The following is a 21,403-nucleotide window of genomic DNA, read 5'->3' as shown; positions in this document are numbered from 1 at the left end:
TGCATCTTTGACTACATCTTCCTTAATCACAAGCATTACAGGTTGTTGAAGATTTTGTAGCAACGTGTGCAGAGGGTGACATCCCATTAGAAAAGTTAGCCAGGCTACATCCATTTCTGAATTATTGGCAAAATTTTCCAATGATGTACTGCATCAATAAATGTACAGATTTTTGCATTTAATTAACGGACATTTTATTCACTAACCCAAAAAACATGCAGTCTATGCTGGTAAAAAGTGTAAAATGTAAAAAAACTGAATTCTAAAAAAGTAATACGAGAAAAAACAGAATTTGGAAAAAATTCAAATGGAATTTGGGGAATAAATAAACCGGATTTCATAGGGCCCTATATATGGTTGTTAGCAAATGTAGCTAGAAGAATATCAGCCAAGTAGCTTGAAGAATATCAGCAAATGTAGGCCAAAGAATATCAGCGAAAGTGGCTGTCCCGCACCACACACGCAAAACAGTTGGACACCTTCACAACACAAAACTTCCAGGTCGCTACAACCCAGAAGTTAGCCGAGACAGCTACGTTCGCTCATATTCTTCTAGCTACATTAGCTTAACTCTGGCATCAGAATTGTATCTTGTATCTTAATTGTATCTTATTGTATCTGCAGATTAGTGGTCAACCGATTATCAGCTAGCCCAATTATATTTGGAATTTTGACCTACGTTAGTATTGGCCTTTATTTAAATCCAACGGGCCGAAAACTGGGTTATTTCGTGTGGAGAACGTCCTGAGAGCAAACACACATCAAAGTAAACGCAGAAAAAACTCTAAATTGTAATAAACAACACCTCGCCGCTACTACTAATGTTACAGTGAGCAGCAGAATAACCTAAAAGCGAAGTAAGCATTAGCGGCAGCTCCACGAGCTCGTAGTACCTCCCGACAATTACTTGAAAGAAGGCTGCTGATCATGTTGACAGTCTTAAACAGTCCGTGATATTTTTGTGAAAAACATGTGTGTGTTTGAGAGAGCGCGCGTAAAAAACTCAATTCACTTGTTTTATTGGAGGGAAGCACGCCACGGTGGAGGCTGGTTAGCGTACCATTAGTTCGCCGGTCTGGCTCTAAAGGCTCAGCAGACTATGTATTAGCAATGGGGAGAATGTATGTAATGTGGAGAATGTATGTGTGTTTGCGTGAAAGTCACATGAAAAACTCTACAGCTCACGACTACTACAATGTCATGTTAAGAGTGGATTAAATACAAGCGGCAGCTTTGCTAGCTTGCTAGCCTCCATATAACAAAGCGTCAAGTAAGTGCAAGTCTTTTTTTTTTTTTCCAATCAGCTTTATTAATGCCTCAAGTCGGTGCAAGTTCAGACTAACACTTGGTGACACCTTCTGACGCATCACGCTGTCATTGGCTGATTTTCGGGGCACCGCCTCCGCTCTCATCTCATTGGCTGAGTTATACAGCACGTACGTGAGTTTGTGTGAGAGACAGGTTTCTCCCTTCAAACTCCTTCCTCTTCGTAGTCACCCTGAAACTAACTTAAACAATTAAGTTACAAATTAAAATTTTGCACACAGCATTATCGTGTAGTGCGTGTGTGTTTGTCTGTGAGACCAGCTGACTCTTAGACTCTTTGAGTCGTGTTTCGACTCAGGCTAATCCTCCTCCTCCTCCTGCCTCCACTTGCGCTCCTGATCAAGACATCTCGTGAACGGTAGGATTGTTTTTGTTTTTCAGTTTTATTCATTTACAGTATTCTTACTTATTACCTTATTTTACATTGGAATGTTACTCTACTATGTTTATGATAATGTTTTCTTATATTTTCCCACCATATTTGGTGGACTTTGAATATTTTGAAGGTGTGAGTTTGGGAAGATCTTGGAACGGATTAGGCAATTTACATGTATTGTACGCTTCGTATAACATAAAAACTCTATAACATAAAGGTTCTCGGAACAGATTATTTACGTTGTAGGGGCGTCTACTGTATTTCGTTTTTTAAAAACCTGAATATTACACCTGTCTTACTCCTTTTCTAACCCGAAAATTGGGTTATGTATACACCTATCGGGATATCCTGCAGAAGGAACATTAATTTGTGTTCTGCGCATGTTCTATTCGAAAGGAATCTTGTGTCTTTGGCAGAAACCATTTGTAAACAACGCAAACGCCACACTTTTGGAGCGTGGAGGAAACAAGCCACCTCGTTAGTGTGGTGAAAGACAGGAACATTACTCTTTTATAGACGGTAGAAAGTACCGCGATAGCGAAATCTATCAGAAGGTGAGCGAGAAGTTATGCAAAGCAGGGTTTGTATGAACGCAGCTTCAAAAGTGTCCGGGGGGCTCTGGTGGATGTAGCATGAATATGGGTGGCACAGCTCGAGCTCCATTTCCTATTTCTTCACATTCTCGCCTTCCATTAATGAAGTAAGTGAGATAGAATAGTGTCGAGTACTGGTGGTGGGTCAGTACCAGCACCAAAGCGCAATCAAAGGCGTTCGTTATCCGCTCTGTCGTTGTTGTTTTTGGATATTGGACGAAGACGCGGAAATGACAAGCAGCATTGCGTTATGACGTTTTCCGTGCGTCGAGCCTTTTTTTTTCCCCCCCACGTCACGCATGTAAACGGGTTATTCCAAATGTTTCAGAAACCAGAACATTGACCTTAACCCGGATTGACTGCATGTAAACATAGCGATATATAAATGTTACTTTATTTACTGTGGAAACTTTTCAGGGAGCTATTTAAGTTTTTATTAAACTTCTAAGAGATGCTTCTGAGTCTAGGAACTCCATGGTCTTTGTTTGGTTCAATAAACATGCTTTAGGCAGTTAAACCAAGTTAAGTGTATGTATCATTCAACATTTTTACACCAATTTTTTACACTTTTACTGGAAATTATTATCGGCTCCGAATATCGGTTATCAGCTACTACTAATAATCGGTATCGGTCCTGAAAAAGCCATATGGGTCGATATCTACAGCAGATACCTTAAATCAGGTATCTGGATCTGGATGAGAAGTGAAACAATGTGGATCTGTGCATCCCTAGTGTGGCAAAAGAGGGAGCTTAGTGTAAAGACTGCGTACGTGTGCGCCAACCCAGAACACCGGCAGCTGATAGTGCAGTGTTGTGTTCCACGAGAGGATAGCTTGTAACAGCTGGGGCACCACCGCCTCAATCCCCGTTCTCCCCTTGTATGCTGGCCGAGGAGCTGCTGTTTCTGTCTGTGCAGGCCACATGAGAAGCTGGGACATACTACAAGGGCGGGTACCTGCTGTCAAAGAGTGAAATGTGTTCTGATAAGGCGGGCACAGGTGAAGGTAGGTGCTGACGCGAATTCTAGCAGGTTTCCCTAAATATCCAATTATGGCGGAGTTGGAAACGACAGGTAGCCTCAAAAATGAATGACAAGGTTGTGTGGGAGAAAAAATAAAGAGGAAAATAAAGTGTATGTCACTCACTGTTCATGAAAATCCAACATTGGAGGTTCAAAGCGTATGGGTCGGCAGTTCCCACGGTGCGGGGACGTGCTGCGGGGGACAAGAAAATGTGACAGGAGGATGAGCAAGCCAGAGAAAACTGCATCCATGTTCGTATGCATTTCCAAACAGTGAGAGTCTAAACACACAAGCAAGGCTTTCGTTAGTAATAATCAAGCCAGACGCCCGCGGGACAGCCACCGTCTGTGGCTCCGTAAGTCGCCACAAAAATCCACAAGGAAGCATCTTTAGAGAATTCGCCGGATGAGCCACGTATCTCTTCTCAACACGTACACCTACCGCCGTCTGCTGTTAAGTAGACGGGCGCAACTCACCCAGCCTGTTGAACAACAGGTGCATCTTAACAATAGACAAAGCCCTGCCTTGTGATAGGCAGCCAACTATGTAATACAACATGCAGGTGTGGCGTGCACCGTAACACAAAGCCTGTATCCACTATTGTATTTTTCGGATTTCGGTTCACAACCGTGGCCGCTAAATAGTCTCTTATGCAGAAATCCAGCAAAATGTGCATAACAGTAGATCGGACAAGCATTCACCTGTAGGGGCCTAACTTCTGTGCGTACCTCGGTATCAAGGTGCTACTACTTAACGTTTAAATATGGACACCAATCCAGATACCCACATTTAATTGGTTATATCCATCTATAATGCAATTAAGAATGAAGATGAAATTACAAATAAAATGTAGGCTGACATTATACATTGTAGATATAGCTTTTTTTTTCCATTAGTTATTATTAAAGGGTTTCCGCTACATGTAATGGATTGTGGCGCAGGGCCACAGTAAAATAAAAGCCGGCACACCTTGGAAATTCTTTTTTTTTTTTTACGTGAAAACAATGTTAAAAAATACAGTGTATGAATGCCCATGACGGTGATCGCGACGATACTGTTGGTCGCTTGTCACCTACATCATAACGGTCACTTTGTAGCTCTCATAGGACATCAGTCAGCTGACATTAGGATTCCTGAACCCCCAGTTGCTCCTGATGTCATGTGCTAGCAGTGGCAAAGCGCTTTGAGTGCCTTGGAGGTGGAAAAGCGCTATACAAGCGACAGAATATTTACTATTTACCATTGGTTTGAATTGTCAATTACTGAATCATATCAACTATTTTGATGACCTTTAAAAACCTTTGAAACTGAATGTGAAATACTAATCTTTAGTATTTAATATAGTAGTTGTAAAGTTTACGGTTAGAATTTATATATGTTATGTTTTATAGTAAGAGGTAGATCATGTGGATTGTGTGCACCACTGATATACATGTACAATGTACATGAATATAAATATTCTCTAAGTTTATCATAGGAGGTAGCTCTTTGGGACATGGTCCTATTAAAAGTAGCCCAAGTGTGAGCACCCCTGTGCTATATAAGTACATGTAAAGCCTATTATTTCCATATTGAACACAATTAGTCTTAAATAAAATCAAATATAAAAATGTTTCACTTCGCTTTATTTTGAAAAACGTGCAGTGGAATCACCTGTCTGCCCTGTTGGCACTTGACAGATAAGAAGAGAAAGGAAAGACGGAGAGAAAGGTATTTAAAGTTAATTACTGCAATTCTTGTTCAAACCTGTGAAAACAACCCTAATGTTGACATAATTACAGACAGTACATTTATTTTATTTTTTTATTCCTGCCACAGCGACGCAGTGCCGGCAGTCCACCTCCCATGCAGCCCACCACCACAGCTTCAAAAATATCAAAAGTGGAAACCCTGTATTATTTTGTTTTTTCATTTGTATTTTTCTGTTTTGGTGATGTTATTTTCTCATTCTTGGTTAGTTGATTTATTTTGAATTGTATGTATGTATTTTCTTTGGTGGGAAAAAATGCAACGTTAAAGAATCAAAGAAGTGAATACAATTCTTGAATACAAACAAATATATGATACACCACAATAATTTACGAGGTTCCTTTTTAGGAAAGTGAAAATGCAGGTGAAAGTGCCTAGCTCAGCGCTTTTGTTTTAGCTACTTGTCTTTGTCCGTTCACTTTTTTCACCAAGCATTCTGAACACTTCGATACTTACAATTTTTTGACTAACTTTTTTTTTTTTTTGCTAATTTTTTTATTTTTACAATGTGCTGCGACCCATAAAAAAAAAGGAAAAAAAAGACAGGACGCACTATGGACACCCCGGTTTACGTATTTCACTTAGAAGGCCAAGTGTTAAACGACGCTAAAAGGCTGGCCTGCATGCTTCTACACCATGTCTCCCTGGGCTGGTGGGGGTTCTCTGCATGTCGGAATCTCTGCTGCAGTGGCAAATACTTTGCCTTTAGCGGGTGCCTGTATTGGTTACAGAGTAAACACATGACGCAAGAAACACTTCATGCCCCTCACTTTCAATGTGTACCTCGTAGGAATTCAGTAGGCTTCAGTACCTAACCAAAGGCACTGTATCCAAAAATCCAAATACAGTAATCAATTTGTTTATCGCCGTTAATTGGTTACAGACCCGACCACGATAAGTAGTCGGAAATTGAATATTTCTGTAGTTAGTTAGAGCACAGAAAACCTGTTTAGGAACGTTTTTTTTTTAACATTATTACAGCCCTCTAGACATGAAATAACACCCCTACAGTCGCATTTACGCTTGTCAACAAAAATATAAATAAGCCTTTTAAGACATAAATAAGACTTGTGCGTCTGTATGTTAGTGTAAATGTGCTCCCTAAAGGAGCTGAAAGAGGTGGAAAGTGACGTTGGGGGTTCAGATCTGAGATTCAGCTATGCGTGTGTTACAGCCGCAACAGTATCCCGTTTTATTATTATTTATTATTATTGAAGTCTGATCCTTGTGTGTCTCAATAAACAGTACGGCAGCGGTTACCAGACTTTTTACAGTCGCGTATCCTTTCACACGTTTGACCTGAAGCCATGTACCCCCTAATCCTGCACACTTCAAAAGCATAAACCTTGATATCTTAACTTGGAATACTGAACATATTTACATGTTTAATTAAATGTATAGTAATTCCAGTTCAAAAATGTGTATTTTGCATTGTCATATTTTGATAAAGTTTGACAAGAGCACTGAAAAATAGATACGTAATCATCCTACATCTCTTATTTCAGTCTGATGTTGGCATGCTTCTGTATGAATTGCTTGAATTTGAGCATCATTTTTTTGTCCGCTCATGATGGCTATGGTTTAAGTCTGCATATTACTTTAATCCCAAATTGCAGGGAACATTCAACCACAATCATGAACAATCATGATAAAGCAGTATCCGAAGTAGAAAAATATATAGAACCAACGATAAAGACTCATTTTCGGGGAAATCCCCACTCACAGTGACAGGTTTTCAACTATATAAATGACATCTTCAAGATGAAACACTCTTAATGCACAAAATAATCAGCAAACTTGCTTACAAAATAATCAGTAAACTTACTTATTTGTTCATATAATGTACACAGAGCAATGAACAACTTCATGCTCTGTCTCCTTTCTGCTCCGTTATTGCGCCATGAGGTGTTCAGACACACTTGTAAATGTGATATGTGATATGTGTTATGCACTAATTGTTTTTATTTTTTAATTCACGTGCCACCTATTACAATTGGTGTACCTCTGTGGGTACGACTACCCCACTTTGGGAACCTAGTACATGTGTGTACGGCATGTAGTATGCCAGGTTACGTACCTTTGTCCTGAAAATTATTCATACCCTTGTTAATATTTGAGATGCTTTATTTTTGTGATGAAATTAATGCATTTTGTCAAGTTTTTTATGATTCATATAAGAAATAACACACAATTTAAGAAATTCTTATTTTAAAGGGGTATTTTATTCATGGATTTTATTCATACCCTAGTTTTACTGAGGCCAATGTCTTGCTTTATTAGTCAATAGCGTAGCCCTTGTTGTTTATGACTGCTAGACGATTCTTATTCCTTGCTACATTCTTCTTGGCGAAAGCCCCAGGCTGGGTCTGATTGGTCGGTTTCCTAGCCATCACTCTGGCCTTCAAGTCTCACCGGAAGTTCTCGATTGGAATCAGGTCAGGACTGACTTGGCCATTCTAGGACGTTGACATCATTGCTCTTGAAGCATTTCTTCACTACCTTGGCGGTATGTTTTGGATCCTTGTCTTGCTGGCACTTCCAGTTGTGGCCGATTTGGAGTTTCTCAGCCGATTTCGTCACGTTTTCATCAAGGATCGTGATGTAATCCTCCTTTCTCTTGGTTCCTTGGACCCTGACGTCGCGGGAAGAGAGGCATCCCCGTAGCATTATGTTTCCAACACCATGCTTGACGGTGGGAACTGTTCTTTGGATTGTATGGGTCCCCTTTCCCCTTTCTTCCTCCAGCCGTATCCATATGGCCAAGTAACTCCAACTTCGACTCATCAGACCACACGATTGTTGACCAAAAGCTGGGATCTTGCTTCGGATGACCTCCAGCAAAGGCCAGGTGAGCCTCCAGATGTTTCTTCTTGAGCAGCGGCATCTTCCTCCTCTGTGCAAGACTCACTCGATGGTGGACCATGGCACTTTCGTCCCTGCCTGGTCAAGCGTTTCAAGTAGGGCCTTGGTTGTAGTCGTTACCTGTGATCAAGTGATCCTTGCCTCACTGATAATGTTTTTACATCATGCTTTGAGATTTCAAACTTTGTTTGACAGTCCTTGAATGCACCATAGTTGTGAGACGCAAAAATGTAAAAGTGATGTTCGTGGATAATCTTACATTATCCTGAATTAGTGAGGAGTACCTATACAGGTATATTCTATATTTAAAAATGCGTTTGTGTGAGGCAGAAGGAGAAAGTTCTGCAGCTGAATGTAATTGCTTTTTTTTCTTTCTTTTTTTTTAAACAAAACCCAGATTAAAAAAAAAAAAAAAAAAATTTTATAAATGCAGCCATGTCACTTGTGCAAGAGAACCATAGCAAAACATCTCCCTGTGTCCTCCGCCTTTAGTACCGATCTTCCCAACAGCATCCCATAATACACCAGTCAAGTGTAACTACACCAGCATCACAGATCAGTTTCCCTTCTTTCCTAGCAGCCAAGCAGACAATGGCTACGGCTGCATGCTCTGAGACAGGATGGACTTCCATCCCGGGCACGTGCACGCACGCGCACGCACGCGCACACACGCGCACACACACACACACACACACACACACACACGCGCGCACACACACAGTGTGAAGACAGGACCCAGCCAGACACTGATGTGCAGCCAGTCTTTTGCTCCCCTCATTCAAGTTCTAGCGAGACTGAGGACTCCAAACGTGTCCTGGCTGTGAATTGCACACCGCCTTCAGCTTGGGGCTTCAGAGCTAATGTGCTGAATGCCAGAGAGTAATTGGAGAAGCCGAGGGAAGGAAAAGGGGTGGGGGGTGAACTTGGATCTGCATGTGTCAGGCTAACCTGATTACGAGAATGCGCCTCAGGAGAGCAGAGGCCTCCGCCAAGGCCAAGCAGTCCTAATGTAGATCAGCGCCTTCGTAAATACACACCTGCTGAAGATGTCCGAACTTCCTGGTTAGAAGTGGTGCTTTGTTCAATGAAGACATAAAGACAAAGACCTCATCTCACCATTTTAACATACAGTAGTCTACGTTCACACTGCAGGGTATGATGCCCAATTTGGATTTTTTGTTTAAATCTGATTTTTTATGTGGTCATTCACATTACCAAATACCGATCCGATACTAGGTGCAAAGTCACCTAATGTGTCTGGTAAATTTTAAAAAGTAGTGTACAGTATTACAGTAAATCATAGCATAAAGAATACCATACATCATAGTAATTCACTGATTTATTTTAAACCCTGAAGTATATTGAGGAAGCAGGGTGATTTATAATATAGCTAAGCATATTTTTTAATGCAAATGTATTACTCTTTTGAACGCATGTTGTTTTGAGAAGCCAAACTCTTTACTTAAATGTCCCCAGCAACTAAGCAGAACTACGTTTTTCATCACCGAAACCTGACCAGACGAAGTGGGGGGGTAAGTCGCTGTTAATGGACTACAGGGCTTCCCCTAGGATTTTTGAAGCTGTGGTGGTGGGCTGCATGGGAGGCCGACTGCTGCCGCTGTGTCGTACCGCTGCTGTGTCGCTGTGTCAGGATTTTATTTTATTTATTTTTTATATATTTAAATGTACTGTCGGTAATAATGTTAACGTGAGGGTCGTTTTCACAGGTTTGAACAACAAATGCATTAATTAACTTTAAACGCCTTTCTGCCGGCCTTTTCTTATCTGCCAAGTGCCGGCAGGGAAGACTGGTGATTCCAGTGCATGTTTTTCAAAATAGAGTGTAGTGAAACGTTTTATGATATTTCATATTTTATGTCAAATTAATTGTTGTCAATATGTAAATAATAGGCTATACATCTATCTAGACAGCACAGGGGGTGCTCACACTTTTTCAGCCTGTGGACTACTTTGTACCAAAGATCTACCTCCTACTATAAAAATAGAGAATATATATATTTATATATATATATTTATTTTATTTATAAATACGCATATTTATGTACATTGTACATGTATATCAGGGGTGCACACAATCAAACTGATCTACCTCTTACTATAAAACATATAGCATATTTAAAATCTAACTGGTAAACTTTGCAAGTACTATACTAAATACTAATGATGAGTATTTCACATTCTCAAAGTTTACAAGTCATCAAAATAGTTGATATCATTCAGTAATCCACAATTCAAACCAATATGGCAATAAAGATAATTACACATAATTCCTCAATAGTTGTGTACATAAAGTGAGTAATATGTCAGTGAAAATAGCTACATAGCGTTCATGTGTTACGTCCAGTCAGCATTTATGATACAACATCAGATAATGGAAACAAGAAAACAAAGGGATTGTGCAAAAGACAATGCAGTCGTAGTCAAGGCAACGTATTAAAAAGCTTTCACAAATGGGCACATTTTCCAAATCATCGTGAAATAGTACAGTTCATGACACGAAGCGCAGACATGAAATGATTGACTTTTTTTCTAAAATAGCCGCTACAAGTGAACGGATAACTTTTGTTATAGATATAGGCATCTTACTGCTGAGTTAGTTTATCTGTAATCGGAATAATAACGATGAAATTTGCATTATCCATGTGCGGCTGCTTGTTCTCCACTTTTTTTATGCTGCGGCATGAGAGCACATCAGGAGGGGGCTTAATGTCAGCTGACTGATGTCATTTAACATCTAATAAGTGACAGTAATGATGCAGGTGACACGCGGCCCACACTACCTTCGTGATTGCCGAAATGGGCACCCCTGATATAACATATACGTCCAGCCATATGGTGGGTGGAGGCGGGGCCACTAGCATACAGTTCACACAGCATGCATGTAGCCTCGTGAGTCTTTTTTTTTTTCCATTGTACTTTTCTTTAAAGTAAAAAGTTTCTCGTCTCGCTCTCGTAGACCCAATCTCATGTATCATCTCGTCTTGTGACACTGCTAGTGATTATGCAGAACAATTTACCTGCTAGAAACAACTGTTGCCCTGTGTTCAATTTATGACAAGCATCCTCACCTGGATGGCTAGCAGTGTGCACAGAAACAATACAGGTTACCGCTGTGTGATGGCTACTTTTTTTACATCACAGAGCACGACTGCTTGGCTTCCTCCATTCATATGTGCATGTATTAGTTTGAACAGCCACAAGCAACAACCACTGAACATGGACACATATTAGCTTGAACAGCTCCTATCAATGTGCATACAGCAAGCGTTTAGCAATTTCTATACCATCATGATTACATCCCGCCATGGGGGCTGGCGTGTGCGCAGAACGCCGGCTCCACTTCAGTAGCACACATATGCAAGAGAACTACTTTCCAATCGCATAATCTTGGTATGTCAATCTTGACATTAAAAAAAACAAACACAATCCAATTCCGGTGTTTACATGAGTGTTTAAGAGCTAGTTTTACACCAATTCATGCAATAATTTGTTTTTTGTTCAGTGCATGTAAATGTACAGAGTGTCGATTACATAGGAGCAGATCATTTCACATGTTCAAAGACACCATCTTTATCCTTCATGACCGTCTATGTTGGCGCTTGAGCGGCTCGGCTCTGATCGGGCAAGCAGCCGGTGTTGATTGCTTTTCACTTTCACTCATGTTGACGCAGTGAAAACGCTTGGGTTACATAATGAAAGAAGAAAAGTTCATTAAAAAAAGAAAAAAGTGACGTTGTCCTTCCTCAGTGAAGCGATGTGCGACTATGTAGTCATCCACCACGTGCATGGAACTAGTCTTTTTGTGTGTAGTAACATTTTATGGGAGTGCGTAAGCAACCCTGAATGTCAGAACACAAAACCCAACACAAGGACACCTTATTCCATGTTCTCACTCCTCCACAAAAATTTTTGAGTTATTGCTAAGTGCTGACACAAACAAAGCAATGAAAACAGCGGATTGGACTCAGTCAAGGCCAAACACCAGCATTGTGAACACGGATCGTGCTGCATCAAATTTGTGCGATAAACCAGATGCCATGTAAATCTGTTACAAACTTGCCAGTTATGCTGCCAAAAAACAAACGTGGAAACAATCTCTCCACTCCGGAAACCATGACAGGCATTTTGTTTCACGTGGATGACACCCGTCAAAGCTGGGACGATGAGACGTTTCACTTTCAAACTAAATCAAAACTAAAACAATGTCAACCAACACCGCCAAAAACTGAAAATATCCTCTCCCCCCTCCCACAACACAGGAGTGGTCACCATAGGCCTGCGCGAGATAACCCCTTAGAGATCAGAACGCACTGTGCAAACAGTCAAGGCCAAACCCGCGCAGACAAAACACACAGGAAGCAACGGGACAGAGGCACAGACACAAAGTCCTGGTCCGAGGTGTAAAAACACTATGAAAAGCACCTGATGACAAAGAACAGCACAAATCGGTCTTTTATATAAAAGAGTATGAGGTGATGTTATATAATTTAAGCCAAGGGTGTCCAAATTTTTTTCATCGAGGTCCACATACGCAAACATACTGAAAAGTCCAAGGAAGCGGGGGCTATTTTGATAGTTTTGCCGTTTTAAGACAGGCTAAATAAAACCAACACAACTAGATATGCTCAGAAGCTACTTTTTTTTTTTTTTTTTTTTAACTGCGTTTCAGCTTTGTTATTGGTGACAAAGCATATTTATCAGTGTTTTGTGGCGGGCTGCCACAAATCAATTTGGACCACCACCGACAGATTATTTTAAGATTTGGCGCTGCCTGTTCGCCTCACAAACACATTACAATGGGACTGTCTGTGTAGCATGCCGTACAGTAGATGCTATTGGAACTCTGCTTCTTAGCATACCTCATTGGGCACGTACCCCAACTGACTTGTTCATAGCTCATCAATATGGTGAGATATTAGACTTGCAATGTCTTATGTGTCACAAGACAGTCAGTGACCATAATCGAGACTGGCTCCACAAGAACGAGACAAGACGAGATTTTAAAATTACATTTAAGAAAAGTACAATGAAAACATATGACAATGTATTGCAATCTACTAATTTAATTACTACTATGTTGCACTCTTTTGCACTCTGTGTATGTTAGCGGCCCTGCCTCCACCCACTGAGACAAAGACTGTATGACTCACAAAAGGGCTCACTTCGTTCATGCCGTTGTTCTATGGAGCATGCAGAATGAACCCTCTTCCAGCCTGTTTGGAGTCGAGAGACAAGGAAAACAGACACGCGTGCACATGGAACTATATTTAGCGTGATGCGTGATAATTTCATTATCGTCCCAGACGTAGTGCCTATGAGACAGTTTTTTTTCCTCAATGAGAAATCTTGTCACATTTTAATCTTGTGAGATCTCGTGACACCCCTAATCATTAATGGGTTTTTATTTTGTTTTTTTTTTAAATCCCATTGTGCTCCGATTATTAGATCACATACTATGTGCTTAGGACTACAAACTACAGATAAAAAATAGGCTTCTGGCTAATTCTGGCATAATGACAGAAATGTTTATTAATATGCACTGTCACTGCAAATAAATACATAAAAATAATCATAAGGTGCGCACACACGTCCCTATTAATGAAAAATCAATAACTTCTTGTTGTGTCGTTAAATAGGGGTGTCCAAATCCGATACTGATATTGGTCCAATATCAGACAAAACAGTCAAAGCATTATTGTATTATTGTCGGCCTACATCTCCGATACAAGCAGTCCATTTCAGACTCCGCACCAGCGCTTCTATTCAGCATGTAAAACTCACGTGATCACAACAGGGTGTGCTAGCGTGTTCAGCAAGGAGTACAAGTAGTGATGTAAGCCGAGTGGCTGTGTTTTTGTGTTCAAAGTCAGAAAAAGACATTGCAGCTGAGTGCAAAAGGTGTCACGCACAAGTTTCCCGAGGTGGCACAGAACCGGGGAAGTTTAATACGACCAACACTCATCGAGCATTTGAAGAAGGATTTTCTCAACAGCACGGCGTCCGGTGTTTGACACTTTTGGAAAGCAGGAGAAACTCCTGCGGGACGGCAAAAGGTCTTTGGCTGTAAAAGAAAAGCGCCAGCCCCTGTCTGTGTTAGGTATTCGGGTTAAAAAGCTTCACTGAGCAACTCGAGCCTCGCTACATTCTGTCTACTGTGGATAAAACTGTACACGAGATGCATCAACAAGTAAATGGCTCATAAATGGGTCAGTTTTTCCTCACACACATCTCTGAGTAATATCACTTAATCAAGCCTTTTCCAACATTCCATGCTACTAAACAATTAAAGTATGTATCGTCTGTGCTGATATGGGATCGGTATCGGCCATTTATCAAGTGAAAAAGTTGCATCGTGACACCCCTATTGAAGAAGGATTAAAAACACAACATAATGTTGCATATTTCTTATGACACCAAGCAAAAAGCTCAGCTTTACCTGTCCACGCACTAACACTGAAGTCTTTGAAAATCTGCACTCGGGCCGTCGTTTTGTGTGTGGCCAATTATGCACATTTGACAATGCAGTCATCTATCCCCTGTCCCATTTTAAAAAAAATGTTTTCTTGCTTGTGTGTTTACAATGTGCCGTGGGCCAATAAAAAAAACAAACTGAGGGCAGGAAATATCCCACAGGCTACACTTTGGACACCAGTGATTTAAGCGTTTTGTGGAAAACTTACCTTTGTTGATGATATAAACTAAAATCGATGTCGGAGTCTGCCTGTAAGAAGAACACAGACAAATGACCGAATACACATTACATATAATCTTGTATAATGTTTGTGTCAATGTACACAATCCACTTTTGGGAAACCACCACCACAAGTATTAACACCATGAGGAAAATGCAACAAGAAATGCATGGTTGTTGACACAATGTATCCCACCAAGCATCCTCCAACAGCCTAGGAATCAGACACATTCAACTGGTTATTGCAAGACTTGCGTACTTGAGGGCTTACCTGTAAAAGGCCTCCATCACCGAAATGTAGAACTTCTAATATTGTGTCCGACTGAATGAACGCTGTGAATGACAGAGAGAACTCATCAGCACGGCAGAAGAAAAGGAGGACAAATGACAATTATTATTATACAACTCAGGTTGTACGCTCGCAACAATGCCCACATTTTTCCAGAATCCTAAATATTTAACTTTGCTTCCTGCTGCCGATTCCACCCAGAGCGGCGGCCATTCCTCATGTCTTCCTCCTGAACTTTAAAACCAACATTCTTAGCGAAACTGACTTTTAAAAACTGGACGCAAAGAATGCTTTCTAGGGGTGTCTTAGAACATTTGACTACTCAGACGATTCGGATGAGTTTGACTTTGACAATCTCGTAGTGGAATCATATGAAAATGTCATGTGATCATGATTGTGTAGGATTTTTTGAAGCTGTGGTGGTGGGCTGCATGGGACACCGCTGCGTCTCTGTGGCAGCAAGAAATGCATTAATTGACTTTAAATACCTTTCTCTTTTCTTCCTCTCCTGATCTTGTCAGTGCCAAAAGGGCAGACAGGTGATTCCGATGCATGTTTTTCAAGATACAGCGTAGTGAAACGCTTTTATAGTATTTGATATTGATATTTCTGATTTTATTTGATACTTTTATTTCAAACTAATTGCGGTCAATATGTAAATAATAGGCTTTATTATTATGTATATAGCGCAGGGGTGCTCACACTTTTTCAGGTTGCGGGCTACTTTTAAATTGATCATGTCCAAAGCTCAGATTTTAGTACATTCGACCCTAACGCGGAACTTCAAAAGGATCATGACTGGACGGCGTAGTGACTACGTAAAAGCAGAAACAAGTCCAATTTCTACTTTGGGCAGAGTTTTGAGTGTTGACTGGGTTTGTAAATCTCTTTGTGGTAGACCATTCGATATGCATCTAGAGACAAGGGTTACGATGTGATTCAGAAAGAATAACATTTTGTAAACAAACGATTCAATTCGATACAGTGAACACACGGTACGATGATGAAGACATTATTCTTACATTTTAAAATAAAAAAGGCAATTCTATAAAAATGGTATTCTTACAGTATTTTCAAATGTGTAAAAGAGCACATCATATCCGCAAGCATGCTATAAGGCAGGGGTCCCCGACCACCCAAACAGGTGCAATGATTTAAAAAAGATTTAAACAGATTAAAAACAAAAACACACAAAAAAATAATTTGTAAATAAATACATCAAATTTTATGTATATGGATATCAATTTTGATACTATAGGCCATTATTTTATACTAAAAATAGTTAAGACATCCCAGTTTGCATGTTTGTTTGTTGTGAACGGTGCAACTGTCACACTTTGACAGTCCTTGAACTACATCAAATTTTATGTAAAGTGATATCAACTTTGGAAATATAGGCCATTATTTTATTAAAAAATATATAATAATATACACTTAGAAATCCCACAGCTTGTTTAATGCAAGCGGCTACTTGTCCCACTTTGTTCAATCTAACGTTCTCCCACACGGCACAGATGGGAATACTGTATTTTTCCCCCTTTTCTTTCTTTCCACCCCATACTTGGTCCCAAATGCTGATACTGTGTAGAAATGCTAATGTGCATAATTGTTCGGTGCACAACCTCAATTTAATTCATGCTAGCACACACACACCATACAGCAACGGATAATAATCTCCCTGAAAAACAAACTCCAGGCTCGTACTGGTGGATGGTGGCACTGTATTTTGTGCTTTTAATTTCATGTTTTTCCAGTCTTAGTCTCATACAATACATAATAGGATAAATTAGATCGTTATAATGTACGCACTGCTACTATTTACATCCATTCTTGTCTTCAGTCACGATAAACTACGAAAGATGCGCAGCAATCCTTTTGCCGGCAAACCACGCCCTCATGTTGTTAAAGAGACGCTCTGTCAACCGATTGGTAGTCCAATCGATTAATCTAAGGCTGATTATTATCTACCCAGCAGGGTACTACCAATGCAGCTGCAGCTCTCATTTGTCAAACCATCGCATCGGTTAATCGTTCACAACCCTAGTGCTGACCAAATTAACTGATCTGAGATCATCTGCGCCGTTCCTTACTACCCCAGCTCTGTTCGATTGTCTAGAGAACTAAATCAGGTTTGGCCTGATTAGCACCTGTGGTTAGCATGTCATATGATAGCTCGGCCTGTCACGATAATAAATCAATTAACCGCACGATCAATAAAAACTAACTGGATAATTTTGCCAGCCCCAATATATTGACATGTGCATGCATTTTGTTTTCCTCCTCACTCTCTACCAAACAGGCTGGATGACAAGAGAGTTCACTCTGTGCATCTGTCTCAGCACCTGGGTGCATTGGTTCCATAACGGAATGAACACAGTGAGTGAACCCTCTAGCCAGCCATTCAGTCTTTTTGTGTCAGTGTGGAGAGGCAGAGTGTGTCGTGTGTGTGTGTCGTGTGCTACACGATCCATTCTTTGTGCCTGTTGTGTATAAAACACGATCTGATTTCATTTTGTTACATGAAAAAGTTAGTGACAAAGAATTAAATACAAAACGGTACAAGTATCAACTCAATGTGCACCAAACACATTCTGCTGCATTCAAAACATGCACTTTGACCAAACTCCGACAAAACGTCACACCTCATTAAGAGTATGGAGCGTATTCCACACACAATGTTGCTAAAAGTGAATCGAGGAAGTGTACAGACCCTTTCCAAAAAATTTGAATATCAAGGAAAAGTTGTTTAATTTCCATAATTCCATTCAAAAAGTTAAACTTTCATAGATTATAGATTCAGGGCCCACAATTTAAACATTTTCAAGTGTTTATTTGTTTATTTTTACATAATTTGGGCTTCCAGCTCATTAAACCCACGAAAACGGGAATTCAAAAAATTAGAATACTGTGAAGAAATCAGCCCAAATTTTGCAGGGCATGAATGTTTTAAACTGAGTGTCACACACTAATCATCTACTAAACTCAAATCACCTGCACAGGCTTCCCCAGGTGTCCTTAAATTGCTTCAGTTTGGTTCAATTGTCTCAGTTGGGTTCAATATGGGGAAGACTGCAGACATGACAACTGGCCAGAAGACCATCATTGACACCCTCCATAGGATGGGTAAGCCACAAAAGTTCATAGCTAAGGAGGCTGATTGTTCACAGAGTGCTGTGTCCAAGCATATCAATGGAAAGTCTAGAGGAAGGGCAAAATGTGGCAGGAGAAGATGCACCAGCAAAAGAGATGACCGTGGACTTCAGCGGATTATCAAACAGGGAAGATTCAAGAATCTGGCAGAGATCCAGAAAGAGTGGAATGAGGCGGGAGTCACAGCTTCAAAAACCACCACATTCAGACGCATCCGGGAGATGGGCAACAACTGTAGGGTTCCTCGGGTCAAGCCACCTGAGCCAACGTAGGAAGCGTCTCCACTGGGCCAAGGAGAAGGAGGACTGGACTGTTGGCCAGTGGTCCAAGGTCCTCTTTTCCGATCAAAGTAAAGTGTGCCTTTCATTTTGGAATCAAAGTCCAAGGGTTTGGAGGAAGACGGGTGAGGAACAGAACCCAAGCTGCCTGAGGTCCAGTGTGAAATATCCACAGTCCGTCATGATTTGGGGTGCAATGTCCGGTGCAGGTGTTGGTAAACTCTGCTTTCTTAAATCCAAGGTCACCGCAACAGTCTACCAGAATGTTTTAGAGGGCTTCATGATTCCTTCTGCTGAGGATCTGTCTGGAGATGCAGATTTCATCTTCCAGCAGGACCTGGCCCCTGCCCATACCGCCAGAAGCACCAAAACCTGGTTTGATGCCCATGCCATCACAGTGCTTGACTGGCCAGCCAACTCACCGGACCTAAACCCCATTGAGAATCTATGGGGTATTCTCAAGAGGAAAATGAGGGGCACCAGACCCAACAACAAAGAAGAGCTGACAGCAAGCATCAAGGAAATCTGGGCTTCCATAACTCCCAGGCAATGCCACAGGCTGATTGCTTCAATGCCACGTGGCATCGAGGCAGTGATTAAGGCAAAGGGATTCCCAACCAAGTATTGAAGATTGACATATCGTTTTGAAAGTACCATATTTTGATTGATTTGATATGATCCTAATTTCTTTTTTTTCCTGCAAAAACTGAGAAATGGTGATTTCTTCACAGTATTCTAATTTTTTGAATTCCTGTTTTCGTGGGTTTTATGAGCTGGAAGCCCAAATTACGTAAAAATAAACAAATAAACACTTGAAATCGTTTAAATTGTGGGCCCTGAATCTATAATCTATGAAAGTTTAACTTTTTGAATGGAATTATGGAAATGAAACAACTTTTCCATGATATTCACATTTTTTGGAAAGGGTCTGTATATGCAAATGAGCTGACGTCTGCATTGACACACAATGTGAACTTCAGAGTATTTCCAGGTTATTGCTCCGTTTTTTTGGTCAATATTCAGATGTAATAATAATACACATTGGGGAACTATTGTTTTACATCGTGTTTTTGCGGAAAGTGTTACGGAAGTGTTACTCTTGTGCTACGTAACAATGCATTGAAGAACACTTCAAAAGTGCAATTTTGTTTACAGAGACGTTTTTTCCCCCTCATTAACAGGGACAGGGTCTATTTTTTTTTTTTACTGTTTTTGGATTATGATTGTGATTTTTATTTTAACGCAATTTTTGCTAAAAGAAACATTTTATTCTCATTGGGGGTTTTTGGTTGTTTATTATGTTGTTTTTTTTGCTTTCGATACAGTCTACTCGCATTATTATGTCATATATTAATCATTACATTAATGAAAAAATTGTCTCAAAATAATGTTGACAATAATATCGTTTATCAGCAATAATTTGAATGACAATTATCGCCAAGAAAAATGTTTTATCGTGGCGGGCTTACTGAAAACAATAACTGGAGAAGCACTCCAAGCCTCCGCCAAGCGCCATAGTTTCCCCCTTATTGTGATTAACACCAAAATAATAATCCAACCTTTTGAATCAGTGTATTATATTTTGTAGAAACTGTCAGAAACTTTATTCACAGTGCTTCACTTTTTTTTTTAGGTTGGACGCAGTAGACTGTCATTTGAAACTTCTGCAAACATCCCTAGGGTCACGGAACAAAAAAGTCAAGTGGTAGACCAATGTCACCAGCCCTGAGCCGGAGGATCACTGGCTGTCAGTCAAGACAAGGGACCATCCTCGACCCCCATGAAGGTTGTTACTGGTGCCAAGTGCAGTCCAATAACCATCAAACGCCATCTGCCAAAGATGACTTTTAAGAAGAAAACGGTCTTCAAAAGTCCTCGTCTACGACAGATTTAGCTTCAAGAGTAATTCACAAAAATCAGAAAAAAAAAAAGAATACACAAAATTGCCTGTTTGGAATTTTCAGGAGAGCACCAAACATCCATCCATCCATTTTCTATACCGCTTCTTCCTCATTAGGGTCGCGGGGGCATGCTGGAGCCTATCCCAGCTGACTTCGGGCGACAGGCGGGGTACACCCTGGACTGGTCGCCAGCCAATGGCAGGGCACATATAGACAAACAAGCATTCACACTCACATTCATACCTATGGACAATTTAGAGTCTCCAATTAACCTAACATGCATGTTTTTTGGAATGTGGGAGGAAACCGGAGTACCCGGAGAAAACTCACACGCACACGGGGAGAACATGCAAACTCCACACAGAAATGCTCAGGGGAGAATCGAACCCAAATCTTCACGATCTCCAGGCTGTTACTGTGTTGGCCAACGTGCTAACCACTAGACCACCGTGCGGCCCAACACCAAACATAGAACACTGAAAAGGTGAAACCAAGTTTTATCCTCTGATGAGGAAAAAAATATAACCTTGACGGTCCTGATGGCTTCCCATGTTACTTGCATGCCAAGGAGGTCCCACATGAGATGTTTTCCCACACAGCACAGTGGAGGGGGCGCCATCATCTTCCTTCAATGGAACAATGGAACTACAGGTTGTGCATGGGCGTCATACGGCGACTGGATATGTGGAGATGTTGCAGAGGCCATCCCTCATGACTGAAGGCTCTCGTCTGTGTGGTAATGACTGGCTTTTTCAACAGGACAATGCTGCACTTCATAATGCCAGCCTGACAAAGGACTTATTCCAGAGGAATACGCTTACTCCTTTTGGATCATCCTGCATGTTCCCCTGATCTAAATCCAACTGAACATTTAGGGATGGATGGCAAGGCAACTTCACAAAAATGGATATATGCTCCAGACGGTGGATGCCCTCCGTGTGGCCATCTTCACCAACTGGAGCAACATTCCCACTAGCCTCCTGGCAACACTGGCATCAAACATGCCCATACCCATTTTCCAGCTGTTTAACAAGAATGGAGCAGCTAATTATTACTGACTATTTGAACATTATATTCATATTTTTGGGGCGGGGGGCGGGGTCTTAACAGCCCATTTCACTTTAATGCTTGTTTGCAATAAATT

The 21,403-nt window shown here is 40.7% G+C and overlaps 1 protein-coding gene and 1 long non-coding RNA gene across 4 annotated transcripts in view; one reads left to right on the top strand and one right to left on the bottom strand.

Annotated features, from left to right (window-relative positions):
* tmem131 (transmembrane protein 131) overlaps window positions 1-21,403 on the bottom strand; it is a 54,833-nt gene that overhangs the window by 31,659 nt on the left and 1,771 nt on the right. For all 3 annotated transcript variants that reach the window (XM_054788561.1, XM_054788560.1, XM_054788562.1), the window contains exons 2-4: window positions 14,913-14,974; window positions 14,631-14,671; window positions 3,442-3,510 (exon numbers count right to left, since the gene is read on the bottom strand). In XM_054788561.1, coding sequence (XP_054644536.1) covers window positions 3,442-3,510; window positions 14,631-14,671; window positions 14,913-14,974 — 172 coding nt within the window. The remainder of the gene's footprint in view (window positions 1-3,441; window positions 3,511-14,630; window positions 14,672-14,912; window positions 14,975-21,403) is intronic.
* LOC129188297 (uncharacterized) lies at window positions 1,137-21,339 on the top strand. Its single transcript, XR_008572586.1, has 3 exons — window positions 1,137-3,300; window positions 17,230-17,306; window positions 19,992-21,339. It is a non-coding gene; the product is annotated as an uncharacterized LOC129188297 (long non-coding RNA).

Source organism: Dunckerocampus dactyliophorus, chromosome 10 (assembly GCF_027744805.1).
Source record: "Dunckerocampus dactyliophorus isolate RoL2022-P2 chromosome 10, RoL_Ddac_1.1, whole genome shotgun sequence".
Taxonomy (NCBI): domain Eukaryota; kingdom Metazoa; phylum Chordata; class Actinopteri; order Syngnathiformes; family Syngnathidae; genus Dunckerocampus; species Dunckerocampus dactyliophorus.
Note: the sequence above shows the minus strand (reverse complement) of the source record. Positions and strands in the feature narration are given on the sequence as shown.